This window comes from Bactrocera tryoni, chromosome 1 (assembly GCF_016617805.1).
Source record: "Bactrocera tryoni isolate S06 chromosome 1, CSIRO_BtryS06_freeze2, whole genome shotgun sequence".
Classification (NCBI taxonomy): Eukaryota; Metazoa; Arthropoda; class Insecta; order Diptera; family Tephritidae; genus Bactrocera; species Bactrocera tryoni.
The window spans coordinates 61,691,845-61,710,094 of record NC_052499.1 but is presented as its reverse complement, the minus strand read 5'-3'; the positions used below and the strand labels follow the sequence as shown (position 1 = coordinate 61,710,094).

General features: G+C 36.0%; 3 protein-coding genes across 4 annotated transcripts; 1 reads left to right on the top strand and 2 right to left on the bottom strand.

Annotated features, from left to right (window-relative positions):
- Positions 1 to 11,787, bottom strand: LOC120782384 (mucin-17). Its single transcript, XM_040114627.1, has 4 exons — positions 10,765 to 11,787; positions 672 to 1,226; positions 409 to 603; positions 1 to 348 (listed from the first exon to the last, which is right to left on the bottom strand). The coding sequence occupies exons 1-4, from the start codon at positions 11,636 to 11,638 to the stop codon at positions 131 to 133; spliced, it is 1,842 nt and encodes a 613-aa protein (XP_039970561.1). The 5' UTR covers positions 11,639 to 11,787; the 3' UTR covers positions 1 to 130.
- A 1,593-nt stretch (positions 11,788 to 13,380) lies between these two features.
- LOC120766446 (40S ribosomal protein S29) lies at positions 13,381 to 14,390 on the bottom strand. Its single transcript, XM_040091954.1, has 3 exons — positions 14,282 to 14,390; positions 13,754 to 13,853; positions 13,381 to 13,686 (listed from the first exon to the last, which is right to left on the bottom strand). Exons 1-3 carry the CDS (start codon positions 14,341 to 14,343, stop codon positions 13,678 to 13,680), a joined length of 171 nt encoding a protein of 56 aa, XP_039947888.1. The 5' UTR covers positions 14,344 to 14,390; the 3' UTR covers positions 13,381 to 13,677.
- Positions 14,391 to 14,979: 589 nt separating this feature from the next.
- On the top strand, positions 14,980 to 17,419 carry LOC120766300. 2 transcript variants are annotated; one of them, XM_040091705.1, is made up of 4 exons: positions 14,980 to 15,705; positions 15,782 to 16,030; positions 16,178 to 16,906; positions 16,972 to 17,419. In XM_040091705.1, exons 1-4 carry the CDS (start codon positions 15,045 to 15,047, stop codon positions 17,271 to 17,273), a joined length of 1,941 nt encoding a protein of 646 aa, XP_039947639.1. In that variant the 5' UTR covers positions 14,980 to 15,044; the 3' UTR covers positions 17,274 to 17,419. The 2 variants fall into 2 exon arrangements, with proteins under 2 accessions (XP_039947639.1, XP_039947638.1); XM_040091704.1 differs by having other exon boundaries at positions 15,782 to 16,906.
- Positions 17,420 to 18,250: the final 831 nt, after the last annotated feature.

Below are 18,250 nucleotides of genomic sequence, written 5' to 3'. Positions count from 1 at the left end.
TGTTTTTATGTGTATTTACACTTGACCGCGAATAAGGTACATATACATATGTAGTGTGTATCCTTTGAAAACCTTTCCGCTAAATTTAAACCAACACTAATAAATATGAGCAACCCTAGAACAGTCCGTCTCACTTTATAACAATATTTTGGGCCAGCCGCTTAACAAAGTCCACATTCAGAAAATTCGCCATCCAAGTAAGAAGAGATTTTTTTGGCGGGCGACAATGTCGCAAACCCGCCTCTTGACAACAAACATTCGGGAAGCAGTCCAAAGTAGAAGCGCAAGTCTTTGGGTGTAAATCGAAGATGGGTGGCGGCGGTGGTGTACACTCGATATACTCGGAGACTATGAAGCAGAGTTAAAGCTTTATTGTTGCAAATGTATTAGTTTCAACGAAAGTCTTACGATAATTGAAGGAACGTTTCACCGGTACTGGTACTGTCTCCAGCTCCGGCTGTGAAGTTCTGCAGTAGCGCTTATTTCCATCAGGACAGCAAACTCTAGGCCAACAGTCCGTGTCGGTTTCACATTCCTGAACTTGCCACCACAGCTCGGCTAGTGGGCGCGTCGGACATTTGCGTGGTATCAATCCCAATATGGCTATAAAAAATATTTTGCTTGAAAAATTAATCTCAAAAAGTTTCTAGTCATCTAAGTACGTTACTTACGGGTATGTGAAGTCTCTTCAAGCGGTTTGGCTATGCCCGAGACACAACTTTTTGCGCCAAATATTTCACAACACAACTCATCGCGGTTCCAAACGGCACAATCTCCGTCGACTTTACAAATTTTGGGAAATAGCTGGAAGCGCACCTCACTCTCGCGCGGACAATCGAATAGATTACGCAGATTTTGTGCTGTATTGCGTTTATCTTTCTCGCCAACCGCTTCGGGGGACCTTTGAGCTTGATTGCCGAAAAAGTTAAATGTTGGCAATGCTATACGAAATGGTCCATCGGTGGTGCTTTTTTTGGGTGGCAGCGCGGTCGTCGTAATTTGATTAGAAGCTAACGGTGTTAACGTCGTCGATTTTTCTTTTTGAAGAGAGCTTTTCTTGTCTTTAACTGATGCTGCTGTTGTAGTTGTTACTGGTGGCGGTGTATATTTTTTGGGTGGCTTTTTTGTTGACAATGCTTTCGGTGGACTGGACAGAGCCCAAAGTGAGGGAGAGAAAAAACTGAAAGGATTACTTAGCGGGTTATTGGCAACAACTGGAGCGCGGACTGTAACGAAAATGAAAAATAATTGAATATTTTATGAGTGGATAGAATTGTAAAATTTCAAAAGTAAAGTAAACAAGTCAGAAAATCTTAAAACAGGTCAGGTGTGACACTTAAGCTTTTAATATCTATCACTTAATGACCACCATATTTGACTTAAAGTCATATGTACGGATTATGATAATACTATCTTTTGTTCATGTAGACGATTACTGTCAAAATTTCCACCGGGTCAGACCACTAGTTTTGTATCTGCAAATTAAAAAAAAAAAGATCAATATCGGCCTATGAATCGATTCTTGTTTTTGTTTAAATAGTTTCAACGTGGTCGCACGACTGGTGGTGAATTAGTGGGCACGGTAAAACTGTTTTTGCGATGGGTGCCGCGTTTCTTTATTTCCGTCGACTAAATATGAATTAACTGGTACACATCAGAGGCTAAAAACAGTCAAACAAAGGATTTCAGCTGGCCCACCTGTTTCTAAGAAAACAAAGACCGCCCTATCATCCAGAGGTGTGATTTACATCGATTTGATGCTAAATTGCGGAACAATCGGCCTTCATTTGACGTAGAAAAGGTGCTCCACCACCGTCAAGATTGCTCCGTCCGTATTCTATAAATTTCCCTTTTATTCAAGGTGATTTCCAAAGTAAACAGGACTTAAAAAAATAGAAAAAATTATTTTTTCGGCAAATCAATTTATTTTATTCAAAATAGCCTCTTTCTGCTTCAATACAGCTCGGTCCAAAAGCATGTCGAACGAGTGTGTAACGAGAGAGTATGCCGGTGCAAGCCTTTTAAATGGCCTCTACGTCTGCATAACGCTTTCCTTTCATGGGCAAATGCATTTTTCCGAAAAGGAAGAAGTCGCTCGGTGCCATATCAGGTGAATACGGGGAGTGGTTAATGGTTTAAATGTGATTTTTGGTCAAATAATCGTCAATTTGTGCGGAACAAACCGTGCATACACCTCTCGTAAGCCCAAATGTTCGATCAAATGCCATAAATCGATGTTTTAGAGATGTTCAATTCCATTTCCATGAATTTCAATCATGATTTCGACCGATTTTTGATGAATTCACGCACCGTTTTGATGGAATTTCCGGTGATCACGGATTTTGATTGGCCCACATGTTGATCGTCATTTATGTCCTCACGACCACTTTGAAAACATTGAAACCACTCTGTTACGGGATAGGCAATCATCGCCATAAACTCGGTTCATCAATTGAAACGTTTCGGTAAAAGTTTTACCAATTTTAAAACAAAATTTAATGTTGGCTCTTTGATCGAAGTTGATTTTCGCACCGATAACACAAACATACTGAGACTTAAAACGCAATAACTTGACTTTCAATCAATAAAATGTCATGAAATTCTCATTGGACATTCGATAAAGATAGTAGATTCTAACGCACCAGTTGACATATAGATGGCTTCCTGTTTACTTTGGAAAGCACCTTGTATCATCTTTACACTTTGAAAAGGGCATAATAAGTTTGCCACAAGGAAGAAAACGTCGAATACCTGATATTTTATAAGGGTTTTATATACATATTTTGTATGTACAATTGATCTGCGTGAAGAGTTGAGTCGTTTGGGTTATTGTCCAAAACAAGATGAAATCTCCGAAGAAATTGTATAATCTGCCCACTTTAGCATATAGCTGCCATACAAAATTAAGTTCTTATAAGGAATTTTTCGTATGTGTAAAGGGTATTATAGCATCTGTGCAAAAGACACCCGTGGGCTAAAAATGTTAGGGCTTGTCCCTGCCCCTTAATAGGTTTAATGTATGCTATATCTCCTAAATACATTCAAGCTAAAATAACCGATGGTGTGAAAATGGATCAAATCGAGCCCATAAATCCGGTCACTCCCCATATAACGGTACGGTTCAAAGCTACTAAAAGCGCAATAAATCAACACGCCAAAGAGCCGGTGTGAAAATTGGACGATGGGCGTGGCACTGCCCACTTTTTGATGAGTTCACATATCTCGGGACGCTCTCGGCCGATTTCCACTAAATTTATTATTTACACAACATATATCGGCCAATATTTGAGTTATCTCAATGAAAATTAACAGTGTATATTTGTACCTAAAATGGTTATGAAATTGGGCGAAAACTTGATAGATAAAATCGGGACGATACCACCCCAACTCTCATATTCATCGTCGGATATAATTTTATAATGAAAGCGGTGATTATACCCGCGACGGAAGTCTAGTTTGTTCACCTCCAGAATATCGAAGCTGAAAGAAGTTCGAGAATCGCTCGTTCAAATGTATCGATTTAATGAAAACCGTGTTGAGATATACATAAATCAAAACTTTCCAAAATTTTTCATATTTTTTTTGTAGGATAAGACTTATTGGACCTTCCTCATAAATTTAATGTCATAAGTCTGGTAATCATTAGATCGCTCTCGTTTATGGAAATAATTACTTATCGTTGTTTGCACGCCTGTATATATACATACATATATGTATATATATGAATTCATATAGATATGTACCTAACCATATGCTCCATTTAAAATTATGACTTTTAAAGACGATAATTAAGTAAATTAGTGCAAATGCATTGCAGCTTAATTATCAAATGTCAAGTTCAATAGCATAACTATCGTCAGTATGTACAATGTCTGTAAATGTAGTATTGTTATACATACATATATACACACTTTGTTATGTCCGTTGTATAGGTAAGCAAATTTTTTCATACCAAGAAAAATACAATAGTTGCTACGAGTACTTAAAAATTTATCTAAAAACCGGTATCTAATTGATTTTCTTTGAGCATTTTGTTGCAGAAGTCAAAGACTATGATAGTAATTATGTAATTATTGTTATTTACATAATTGTTCTGAATTAAATATAACGGTTCAAGGCTTTTCATATTGAAATTCGATGCAATACTTTCTAATTTTTGGAACACAAATAAGAAACAAAGCAGGCAAGGAGACTATTGGGAAGGTATTGCTCGGTTTCGATTTTTGGATTATGTGTGAAACGGAATTCCTGAAGATACCAATTGTGCGAATTTTATTTAGATAACTGCAATCATGCTTAATTTAATAATGTTATAAAGTTATATAATCTAATGCAATTTAAAGTGGCTGAAATATGAGGAATAGAAGTGCTTGCTATACGATTTCACTCATTTTTAAGCCGTTAAATAATAACAATATATAAAAAAGGCGTTATAAGTATATCGAATTGGAGGATTGGTTGCTGAGACATAAGATTTCAGCCAATAGTGGCAAATGTCAGACTAATTTTTTATTTATTTGTCTGATTCACGAGCAATCGTTTTGTATCTTCATTATTCTTTATTCACACCGACCGAAATTTTTATAAAATTATTTTTCCATTAACTTCTTATTATTTTGTTAACTCATTAACACCAGAAAAACTTTTGCCGGCAGGTGCTATTTCGGACAGAGTAGGCAATTGAGAACGATGACAACTGTCGATGAGTCGGCTTTACGAGTTTTCGAAAGAAAGGTTCTGCGGAAGATTTATGGTCCTTTGAGCATTTGGCAACAGAGAATACCGCAGTCGATGGAACGAACTTCAAGTTTAACGAAAATTTGTTATTTTTAGGTTTCATCCACGAAGAAGGCCGGAATTAATGCAACAATGGGAGATCTTTTTCAGCGCCATCAGCGCTCTCGCTTAATCCAATTTTTTTTTGAAACATGTATACATATGTATGTATATACCTCCAAAATTTCAAAACAATTGATAGGCACGTTTATTTACGCTGCCACACTAGGTGTATCCCTGCAGCTGTTGAGCGTACTGGGGGCACAAGGGCAAAGCGCGCTATTGACTGCTGTAACTTTGGTTCTAGTGCTCGGATCTTTATGAAATGAATTATGAATTATTTATCTCAAAAGGATATACTTTGAGAGGACAACCCCTTTTCGCGCATTTGGAGCCGTATGTCAGCAGTAACGCGTCGGATGTCCTCTTTCCACAGGCCCATAACGCGAGATAATGCGCTCACCAAAAGTTTTATTGTCTTTATGGTTTTATGATATATAGCGCCATCTTGTGGCACTCAGAGGTTACGGTTCGATAGCGTTCCCTATTGACTATAACATTATAGCCGATCTCATTTTTGAAGAAATATGAACTTTTCCCCATAGAGCACACCAAACACTGACGTTTTGGAGATTTAGCCAATGGCCAGGATGATCTTTACTCTAAATTCGACAATTTCGAATAATTAATTTAGAGTATGCAACCTTATGGCCAAAGCCCCTAGGTACAAAATATTTTGACCCATAGTTGGCTTTTTACCGAAAATAATGGTCAATGTCAAATTTATAATTGAAATTCAGTGAGAATCCTTTCCTGATAGCAGTATGTCTGTGCGCTAAAAAATCGTTAAATCGGGTTAATACTTCCCTTAGCCCCCATATACTATCTAATATAAAAGTTTTCGAACTTCTAGCTGGCTTTATTGGAAGGGCCAAGTGGAGAAGGACCTGGCTTCGCTCGGAATATCCAATTGGCGCCACGTAGCGAAAAGTAGAAACGACTGGCGCGCTGTTGTTAACTCGGCTATAATGGCGTAAGCGGTGTCTACGCCAATTAAGAAGAAGAAGAAGCTGACTTTATTCCGCATATAGCGGCCATATGTGAGTTATCTTGATAAAATTGGGAGAGCGTGTTTTTCGTATAAAATCGGGTGAAAATTCGCCCTAGACCCCGTGTAACTAACACGCCTTATGTACCTGAAAGTACTTCTCTGCTTTTAATCCTTGCAAGTTGCAAGAGTATAAAATGTTCAGTTGTGCCCGAACTTAGCTCTGCCTTACTTGTTTATACATGCTTTTCAAGCCAGTTATGCCATATCTAGCAATTGTGATGTGTTCAAAACAATAATACTTCGTGCAACATTTTGTGGTCGGATCTAAAAACAACTGAAAAGATAAAAAAGATCCATAAACGATATACATGTGAGTAATACATATGTATGTATGTATGTAGCTAATTTTGAATGTAGAAGCAATATCACAATGCCTTGAGGTGCGCCACGGCGTATTATTGAAATATTTATACAAAGTTGCAATTAGGCGTTTGAAACATTTTTTTCCCCACTTTTAACTATTTTGTACCAATTAATGAGTTGTGTATGGTAAATTTCGAATTTCCAAACAACAATTTCCAACACTTTTCGAAATTGCTATGTATAATATATTCCACTCACTTTTTGCAACACAATCTGTTGCACTACTTTTTGCAGCAAACAAAAGAGCATTTCGCGGAATAAAAAATAAATAGCAAACTTCACGTTCTGTTTAGCAACGGAGTGCTGGCGAATTTCATTTGTGAAGAGGCACACTATGGCAGAAATATGTATGAGAGTCATGCATTGCATATAATGGCACACGGGATGTGCAGGCATATATTTTTATATACATATGTATATGCATATAATGTATGTATAATGGCATGCGTTTTGAAAGCGGGCAGATAATTTAATTACACACAATTGGGGCACATGCGCAGGCGCATTTAACAATTTTAAATGCTCGTAAAACATCGGTAAGTAAGCTTGGGTGCAGTGGCGTTGCAATATAATTGTAACGTAATTTACTATGCATATGTACATATGTATATGTATGTATATATAGATATATGTATACATATACACTTTATATTACTGGATAATATATGTGTAAAGCTCAAAACAGCAATTGTGGCAAACAATAATGGAAAATGGCACTCGCACCGCTGCGCATGCGCAATGGACATTGCTTTCAAACATGCTGCGAAGCGAAAACAACAAACGCGTACACACATTTATCGCCTTAACAAAGCATTTACTTTACCAAAACAGTTCAGTTGCGATCTTGCCCATGCGCACCACACGGCACATCAACACACACACATAGCTATTTATATAGACCATACCAAATGCTGAATACAAGTGCTTTAGTAGAGAAACACGCGTAATGGAAAGGAAAAATAAAACTAACTGAATCAAACTTAAATCTTTAATACCAATTTTAGCATTTCAGCTAGGTCAGTGTCAGTCACCGGTGTGTGTATCTGTGTGTTTGTACGCTCGTTTAGCAAATGCAGGCCAACCTTAGCTCAGACGTTAACTTGTCAGCGCTCAAACGCACATATCTCAATAAATAACTACATGAATACATATATATATACAGTCGTTTAATGGCCGTCACAGCGCCAGCGGCTGCACCTAAAGCGCGATCGCTGAGCAAAAAGCGCAGATCTCGCAGCAGAATGTTGCTTTTTCTTGCATTTTGCGTTTCTTCACATTGCGCTGCTGTGGGCGGTGCAATTGTTGAACTATGTCAATTCGTCATTAGCCTCACAGTGTGAATATTACCAAGCATTCTTTGGCATGTGTATGTAAATATGCAAATTTCTTCACAAAGTCTAATGATTTGTTCTTTTCGTTACATGCAAGTTTGCCTCAAGGTGGCTTAGCGCCATTAAAAGTTTTCATATTTGCATTTTTGTTTATTACTTAGAGAACCCGTTCTGCGAGAAATTATCTTGATGAAAAATACTGAGGCATTGTGGGTAATAATGCAATATTCCATAGTGAAAAATAATGAGTAAAAAGGTGGGAAATAATGGATTACATATAATTCGAAAATCTTAATTAGAAATTTTGTTTGAATTTCTAAACTCAAATAACAGATTGAACACTAATTTAACGTCAAGTTTATAATAAAACATGTAAGAAAACCAAAGTCCGAGAAATTGCTTCAGAAAAAAATTGGGGGGTTGCAGTGACCGAATTTTATCTATTAACTATTAAAATGTCACAACCCAAAGCTATGTATGTTCCCTGGGTTGCATTAAGGTATCTCACATGTAATCAGCAATCATATGGACCAAAATTAGCTGGAAGTTCGAAAATCCGGGTACTTGTTATGTGGAGGCTAAGTATAATTTTCGTTCAATTGTATCTACATATTTTAGGCACATAGATACACTGTCATGAGAAAACCAGGATCTGTAATATTCATTAAGATAACTGAAATATTGGCCGTCGTATGCAGTATAAAGTCACCCAGAAGTTCGAAAATCTTTATATTAGGTAAATGGGGGCTCAGGGAAGTATTGACCCAATTTAACCCATTTTTGATGCACTAAGATATTATTATCAGGAAAGGATTCCCTCTGAATTTCAATTGTATACCTCACACCTATATTACGGTCAAAAGTCAACTGCAGATACTGAGGTCCACATATTCGATATCTAGTGGTTTGAACAGTTTTGCTTGGATTTGGACAGTTTTTGGTCATAAGGTAGCATACCTTAAAGAAATTATTATTGTAAAGTTTATCACGTTATATTAATTGCTTCTTGATTTGTATACTGGAAAGTGAAAGAATCATGTTTAATTTAAAATTTAATTATTCTGGAGAAAAACTGCCATGGTGAAAGTATTATTATTCTCTAGTCTCGTCATAAGCATGAAGGCGTCATTGGAAATGGACAAATCGATCTCCTCGCGATAGAAGCTGCGGCAACCAATTCGATAAGGATGGAAACGTTTTTGTCAACTAGTGCCTCTACTACGACAAGCGAGGCTTTCTCGATACAAAACAGTTCAATAAACTAATCGCTCTTCTCTGAAATAAATTAAGGCAGCTTTATGCTTTTAAGAACAAAGAGCAGAAGCACCAGAGCGCATAATCCTGGATTACATTGCAATCACAAGGAAAAGGATTACAATTATCAGGGAATTAAATCAGGTGAGAGAACATATTAAAACTATTACCACAGGAGCGTTACTAAGCCTTTTTTATTTGACTGAGTTAAACGAAATGTTATGACAACAGGAGAGAACACAAAAGACCATAAGTCGCTGTACATTGCTCAAATTTCAATCTATCTATGCATACATCCAAATCACTTACAAAATAAATATCACTCATGAAGAAACATTACTAGCTACAACGCGTTCTTTATTATTTGACACAAAAATGTGAAATATGTATGTATGTCGACAAAGATGAAAAAATATTAGCAGCCATCTGTTGGTAGTGGTGAGCCGATATCTTGAGCTCTTTAACTCAAGAGGGGTAAAACTAATAACTCGTAACAGTAAAGAGTTTATTGTCTCGACACTTCAATTGACAGAGGCGGCCTTCATAAGTGCGCTCCAAGCACTCATAAAAGGCATCTTTGGTCACATCGTCCTTCTCTTCCGTCGGGGCGTGGGCGCAAATCAGCGATATGTTGAAGAACCTCGCTTTGATGCGGATTGTGGCTAGACGTTCATTCACCGTAGTGAATGATAGTACTCGGCGACGGAGTCTCTCTCCCACCACGAATCCTACACCAATAATCATCATATAATGAAGTGAATGATTTTCTTTTTTGAAAACATTTCGTACTTTAAGCATTTTGCTGAATTTGAAGATTGCTTATGAAACTTTTCAAGAAGCCATTCTGGCTTTAACTATCATTTGAAAAGTAATTCTTTCGAACAATATTAGAATAATCACAAAATCCAAATGGAGCTTTATCTGATTTTATACACTGAAACAGAATGTATTAAGTTTGTAATACCCAGATGGAATCGCTGGATATTCTATAAAATATATACATAAATGATCAGCATAACGAGTTGATTCGATTTTATGATATCTGTCTGTCTGTATATTCGCGAAAAACTGAATGAATGTTTGAGACCTCTATAGCATAGCTTCTATATGATCGACCAAAATCAACTGCTGTTTGGAGTGTTTTCTTTTTTTGAGTGGTATTATGGCTTCTGGACAATCGAAATTAATGATTTCTGGTTTCATTATTTTTTGCAAAAAAATGAATTATACCTTAACTTCTTTTCAAAAATTAATGGTTTTTTAAATTTCGTTTGAAATATTTACTCGTATAAAAATGTATAAAATATTCTGCAAGAATCGACCACTGTAACTTGCCGCAAACTGTGACTGCCTTTTGGGACTCTTCGAGAATTCGTTGCAGGTCAAAAACAAAAACCTGTTGAAGGTTAAATGGAAAATGTGTGAAACATATTTATTGTACCAGTTTTGCAAGGTCTTTGTGCCAATTCACAAGATTCTGCAAGGTCTTAAAAATATTTACATACATAGATATAAACGATTTAACAATCATAAATTTTTTTAAGAACAACAAAGTAGTTAAATGTGCTACATGAATATGTATTTATGAGTGCACTTAACAGTAATTTTGATTAAAAAATTACGTAAAAACATGAAAGATTGATCAAACATTCGAACGGGCTTAGGACATACTTGTATGTACATATATAATAAGTTTTTAAAACCTTTGAAAACTATTTTGGAACAATTTTAAGGACATTTTCGGAACATGATACATACATATATACTAAGTTTTTAGGACCTTTGAAAATTATTTTGGAACAATTTTAAGGACATTTTCGGAACATGACTGCATTTTATTGGAAAAAACCTAAATATAATTGTACAACTGCGCAGCAAAGCGGAAGACAACTTCAAGTCCAAACCTCAAATTTCAAATCTTTAACTTACCAGTCGTGGCCGCAGGTGTGGACGAGGATATTGGTGCTGATACCGTTGTTGCACTTAAGGCTTTGCGCGATTTATTTGCCTCCCGCCGGCTGTTAGCTGCAACCGCTGGCGTCAACGTTGGCTGTGATGCAACTTTGCTTTTCTTACCAGACCCCCTGTTCGTTTGCTGGCTCGCTACATTGGCTGCATTCGAATTGCGAGCACGGTTAGTTGCCAACTGCCGTGCACTTTGCGCCTGGGAATCAAAAGAATTGGAACGTTGACTTGCTGCAACCGCAGCGGATTTGCCATCGCGTGAGCTCGAACGCGAGCTATTGCCGTCTCGACGCTTTGGCTTAGACGTCGCTGTGGCAATTGGTAGCGCGGCCGATGGTGCATTTGCCGATGTGCTGCCAGTGCGCTGAGTTTTCTTCACCGGTGGCACGTCATTTTCACCAATCGTTTGTGTGACTGGCGCTGTGGACGCATCAAAGCGACGTGCTACCCTTGATGATGGTGCAATGTCTGCTGCATTGTTTAACTGTATGTCCGTTTGTAGTTTTTCGTTTTCTTGCTTGTTATTTCTGGTATCGGCGGATTGTTGGCGATCTGTAGCATTAATAGTTGTGATGTTAGCATTCAATTCAGCAACAGGATAATCAACAATTTTTGTACCGAATTTCAACGGTTTATTGGCGGTATGGTTTACTTCCGCATGTGCAGGTTGTTGCTGTTTACTGGGCGTAGTTGTTGGCCGATCTTGCTCTCGCCGTGTCTGCTGCTCTGGCTGTTGCTGTTGCAGCGCACTTGCATAATCCCCAACAACGATAACAACAATGACTGCAAAGTAGAGGTACAATAGCCGATTTGGCTGCAATATCGGTAGTACTTTCATTTTCCCATTCAACAGTCGACTTGCCGAATGTTGTTGTTTGTGTGTTTTGTTGCTTTATGGTTAATTTTATGTTCGCCCGTAAGTAAGTCAACAGTGTAGCGGTTACTTTTCCGTTTACTCTTTCACATGTGTATATCTGCTTTTGTTTTGGTTTTATTATTCTTAAACGTATCTGGTCCAAAGACCCAACTAAGGTCACACTGACCTCAACTACAATTAGCAAGTCATTTCAAATCGAATAGTCAAACGTGAAAAATTAGGATTAAATTAAACCAAATTGAAGTCAAATATTAAACACGTTAACCGACACTTTTGTTACTTTGTCGTGCGCGTTGCACTGCTGCTCAGAACACAATGGCTGATTATCTATAAACTTTATTCATACAACTATGTATGTATGTGTATATTTCCATTGTTATATCTTTTTAGCACCTGTTAATATGTTTTGTGATGCAGTCATATCTTGTAAACGTTCATATGACCGTCGACTGCTATATCTTTCGCTTTAGTGATTCGCTTTTATAAAATGATCGGTGCGCATGCGCAGAAATCGTTGCTTCGTGGTCGCGGTTCGTTTGCAACTGAAACTATAAACTAAACTTGACTTAACTTCAAACTTTTTGGACATACCAAACCACCATAACTTTTTCATACATACATTTAAATTTGAGATCATACGGGCGACGTCAACTCTCTGAGTACTCGCTCAACACCGCTGAAACGCTGCCAAATTCGGTCAATTTGATCGGAAAACGGTGGTGCGGAAGGAAGATTAATTTAAAATAAGTTTATTTAAAAAGATGTCTTACTTTGCTTATATCACTATTAAAAAATAACACTATAATTGGGTGCAGAATACGTTTCCATACTAATTGTAATTACATACACCGGTGTCCATGATTTGATGCACATACTTCATTTATTACCCATCTAAAAATAGATAAGTCTATATGAAAATATGAGATGCTAAAAGTTTGTAAAATCCTCTATTTAACTAAAATTTCCTTTTATTTTTTGTACACAAGCTCATTTCGCACTTCTATCTGAGAAAGAACTTTAAGCATTAATGATGCAAGTGGAAAATCAATTTCAAAACAATGTAATTCGGTCATGTTTTTGGTGTTTTAAAAAAGGTGAAGTACATTTAAATTTATGTGTAATCTTATTGTTATTGTAGCGAGTGTCCTACACATTACGAAACCCAAGTCAATGCCGGCTATTAGAATCATCTGACGTAGTTCATGTTCTTATTCTAAAACTCAGCGATCCAACGAGGGAATTGACGTAGTTTATGTTCTGAACTAATGGTTGAATACGAGAAAATATGTATGTAACTTCCAAAAGAGTTTTATTTTCTCCAGCTAAATACATATGTACGTAAATATTCGTTTCTGTAATGGCATTTTTGCTGAATCATTCATTTCCAAAAACTTGGAGAACTATGTAAGTGTAATTTATACTAAATATAAAATAGTAATACAATCGCACAAGACCTAATGTTCACTTAAATTAGGATCAATAAATAAAAACCACAATGGTGGAATCATGGGATACCTAGCTGTAAGTGAACTAATAAATGCTTAAGATTATCATAAAATTGTCTTTTTAGGACATCAGAAGAATTACGGAAAGCTACACAACGTGTGACATTGAATATCTAAAATAAACTACCTCTTTTTCAAGCATCTCACTATGTTTGTTGCTGGCATTATAACTTATGTTGAAATAAAAAATTGTATAAATAATTCTTCTTGTTATGTTTTATTTTCATCGGAAAGCTCAAATAAGTGATTTCACTTTCACAGTAAATAACTATTTGTACTCGCGCTCACTTCCTTGAAAAACCATTTAGTTTTTCAATTCCATTGCCTCTTATTCAAACTTTCAAATGATGTTGTTGTTGCTGCTGTTGCTGTTGTTGCCCACATATTAATTCAGGTAGTTTGTCTTTCCAACAATCTACTTGTATTAATATGTGAAAATATTTCGATGACCCAATACATATATTGTTGGTGTCATCTGATGAGATTTATCTCAATTTAATCGAGCTGTAAGTAGATAAATACAATACAATTTATTTATTGTTAAGTACATTCAAATGGTTTTAGTGCTTACCTTCTTGAAGCCAATATCATTGGCATACTCTCTGAAGCACTGACGGCAGATGTTCAGACCATATTTGCGGATCAAACCATGTCGGTTAGAGCAGGAACGGCTTTAATTTTTAAAACATATGTATTAGGAACAAGATTTTGTTTTATTCAAAGATATACTATATGTATATATGTTTTATTTGTGCAAGTGTTTCTGTGTAGATTACTGTACCAATTCTACTTTGCATTAAAGCAAACACGAAGTAGAAAAATCGTTCAGTAACCAAATTACTTTTGCCACCCTCAATTAAGGAAATCATAAATGATGAATTTTACGAGATTTCCGTACTCAACCGGGGGCATATTTCACTATTGCCAAAACTCCAGCATATTCTCAATGTAAAAATGAAAACCCCAGCACCAAAGGCACATTGACTTTGCATTTTGACATAACCTCAAATACTTCACATAGTAAAATTTAGCGACATGCTGGAATTTTGCCTCGGTGATGAAATTTTCCTCCAAATTAAATTATTTGTAAAATATTTACCAGCATCTTGAGCCTTGGCCGTATTTACGTGGATGAGAATACCAAAGATTTGCGAAACCCATGTTGGCTATTTCACTTCAAGAATCCAAAAGAAAGAAAATATGGCCGTCGAGCTTCGAAATGTTGAAAAGGGTGTGGTGAACTTTTAAAACATATTTCGAAAGTGGCAGCACACAATGTTGCCATTTTGTAATTTTTATACATTCCACTATTTATTCATTTCGAACAAATTTATTTCCTAATTTTTTGCGCATATCATACGGAAATACTCATATATACAAATTTATTTCTCTCCAACCTTTTTGCACCATTACTATTAACAAATTTATATGCAATAGCGCATGACCAGGGTTGAAAAAATTTTAGGCCATACAAAAAAGGAAATATTGTAAATCAATTTCTTAAATATAATTCAAAATTAGTGTACTACTATGAATATTGTATGTATAATTTTTTTTATTTATTTATAAATATCTATATAAACACAACTTTTAAAGCAGCTGCAAAAGGATCAACGAAGCAACCCTGGTGTAGAAGTATTTGACAGGTAAGCGGCTTTTAAAAAGTAACGCCTCGACAAAACTGAAGAAGAAGATGAAAAAATAAATGCATTCTTAGCGGGCTTTGGAAAAATTGTTGTTTATTAATATTGTGAGGATATTCAAAAATTTGTAGTTTTACTTATCTGTTTTGAAAAAATTGTGACTCTGACGTGCTAAAACCTAAAATATAATAAATTAGCACATTAAAACAAAAACGCATAATGGATATCTCTAGGCAAGCATTTAGTGAAGCGAATACTACCGGAGTGTCCATGTATTTGTCGTTTGATTCAAGCATTTCTAGTGCAGCATATAAAACATTGGAAGCTACTACATGTGATCTTTCAATGTTGTCAAACATGGACCATGAGGAGGCAACTGTTGAAAATTCTCAGGAAATTCATCAAAATAGCACGCTGGAGGCGTTAGATTCGCATTTGAACTACCTAGAATCAGTTAAGCATATGGACGCGTGTTCAAAGCTCACTGCTTTACCAAAGCGTATTTTGCAAGATTATAATGTTGTCAGCTCGACACCCACCAAGGAACAGTTATTGCGTAGTGTTGAAGTTGTTCGCGGCTCCGGCGCTGAAAGATGTGTGGATCTAAAGTTTGCTTTTATGGACATGGATGACAAAAAAGTTAATAACCCCACAGATAAGGAAAATGCTTTACCTCCTAAACAGGTAACAGCAATATCAAATAAAAACGACGAAACCTCACTACGGACAATAATAGAAGAAACATCAGTTATTGACGAAATAAATACTAGTAAACTTAAGGAAGAGCCAAACATTCAAGAAACAACACCAAAGGCCACCAACAGTAAGATATCAATAACCGACGAACTACCACGGGATCCAGAAAAATCAGAAAATAAAGGTGTGTACAAATTGTTATACTTTATTTATAAGTCTCTTGTATATCTTTGATGAAATTACTATAAACACCTATATAGTTTCAGATATAAACAAAAGAAAATCACTGATTAAGAAGCCATTATGCGAACCTGATCTCAAAGCTAATCGTCCATCAAGAATTTCTATGAATCCAAATAATCGTTATACACTAAACAATATTGGTACAAAATCAAATATTGACAAAGAGATTAAGGAAATTCCAAAATTAATGAACAAGGTGTTGAAATTCGCTGAAGCTACAATCACAGAGAACGATAAATCCAAAACAACATCTCTCTCGGATACGCGTAAGTCTATTTCATATAATCCAAAAGGACGCTCATCAATGCTACCATCTAGTGTAGCATCACAAGGTGAAAAACGTCCTTTTGCATTTACACAACGTATGTCGGTATTGGTAAAGACCACATTAAACAGTCCCGCACGTAAAATAGCTCGACGATCTGTTCTACCCAACACGCATCAAAACAGAAAAAGTACCATACCCACAGGGCTATCGCACAACAATCGCAAAAGTATGTTGCCAATAGGTAGAACGGTACAAACTGAGGTCAATACAAAATGTACACAAAAGCCACACACTGAATCTACTAAGCAAGGACCAACCAATCGAAAGTCCTTGTACTCCGTAGTGTCGGCTAAAGCTGCTAACGTTCCACCATTAACTGCACCGAATACGAAAACTCGGCCAATTGTAACCGCGAAACCCGACAGCATTTTCGTTTGCAAAGTTTGTGGTTGTAAATTTAGCCTTAAGTCACTCTTAGATGCACATAAGCGTTCTCATGAAGGTGATGGTGTACCAGCATTTGTTAAGAAAACTGCCACAAGCGCTGCGAGTACAGCTTCATCAATTACACATTCAAATAATGGAAATAAATGTAGATATTGCGATAAAAAGTTTGCACTACTTCGTGCTTTACACATACACCTGCTGCAAAATTGTCCAAAAATACCACCAAATGATAAGCGCAAGTTAAAATTCCATGAAATGGATCATGTTGAAAAAGCTCAATTGCCTTCGGTCTTCCATGTAAGCACTTCTGGTGCTAAAATAAACTCACAAATACAAAATACATTGACGAATGTACCGCCACAGCGTTCTCACTCAGATTTGAGTAGCATTTCTGTAAGTTCTACAGATTCCACAAATGATAAAAAAGGTAAAATAAAAATATTTTAAATACAGTATGAGTAAAAATTAAATTATGTTTTATATTTTTTTTAGCGCTTGCTGAAATTACCATAATAGCGAACAGCGCGGCTGCAGCAGTTGACGGTTTATTGCCGGAGATGGCGCCACCCGCAGCAAGAATGGTAAAGAAAACAACAGCTCATGCTGGTATACATCGTACACCGAATAAAGCCATTATATGTCACATCTGTAAGATATCATTTAAATGTATAATGGATCATATTCAGCATAATATGACGGTGCATTTCAAAAATACTGAAACTCCAAACGACGAAATCGATGCCCGGAAGATTACCACTAATGCGAATGCATCGGCTACAAAACTAATGCAGTAATACGATTTTTCTTTTATTAGACACGCATTTCGCAATTTTTATATATTTATTTTTTATGTTAATTTTTCTGTAGTTAATTTCCGTTCTTTTTTTATTTACAAACAATTGCTATGTGTTTGACGCCACGGCCACGAAGTTTTTCTGTCAAAACTATTCGATTTTTTGATTTTTTTTGTTTTTATTAGTAATTTAATTAAACGTAATCATAACAACGCAATTAAGATTGCCACACTTCATGATTTTCATTAATTTATGTGCATAACTTCACATATAAGAACTAAATTTTAGTGCATAATTTCATTGTGAAATTATACTTTGATATGTATTGTAAGGCGTGAAGATTTTTAACTTTTTTAGTCTGACTGTAACTCTCAATACATATCAATAAATCTACATAAATATCAATAAATACTCAAAATCGAATCGTTTCCCTTATATTATGAACAATTTAGATATAGATCTGAAACACGTCCATTTGTCCACAAGAAGCTGCTCATTTGTCGGAACCGCCGTTATCAGACCACTATAGTATATAGTTGTCTTACAAACTGAACAAACAAAATTATGTTATTTTATGGAATACTCTTGTATTTGACAAGATATCTTAACGAAATATGGCACGGATTATTACCTAACCATACAAACTGATCGGTCAAAAAATCCTTGGTCAAACTTCTTTATTTGACGAGATGTCTTCTTGAAATTTGACCTGGATTATTGTCTAAAGCAACGGTATTCTCTCTGCCATCCAAACTGGCCTATCAAATCAAGATCTTGTCTTAATCTTTTATATTTGTGAAGCTGCAACCGAAGTTAACGTTTTGTTTTTTAAGAAATAGAACCACTTTTAACGTTAGTTCAATTAATATTTTTTCTGAAAGATGCAATTTTTGCTTCTGCATATAAAAAAATACCTTTGCGCTCCAAAGTCTGACAATCTAAGCATTAATCGTTGACAAATGTTATTTAAAGCAATT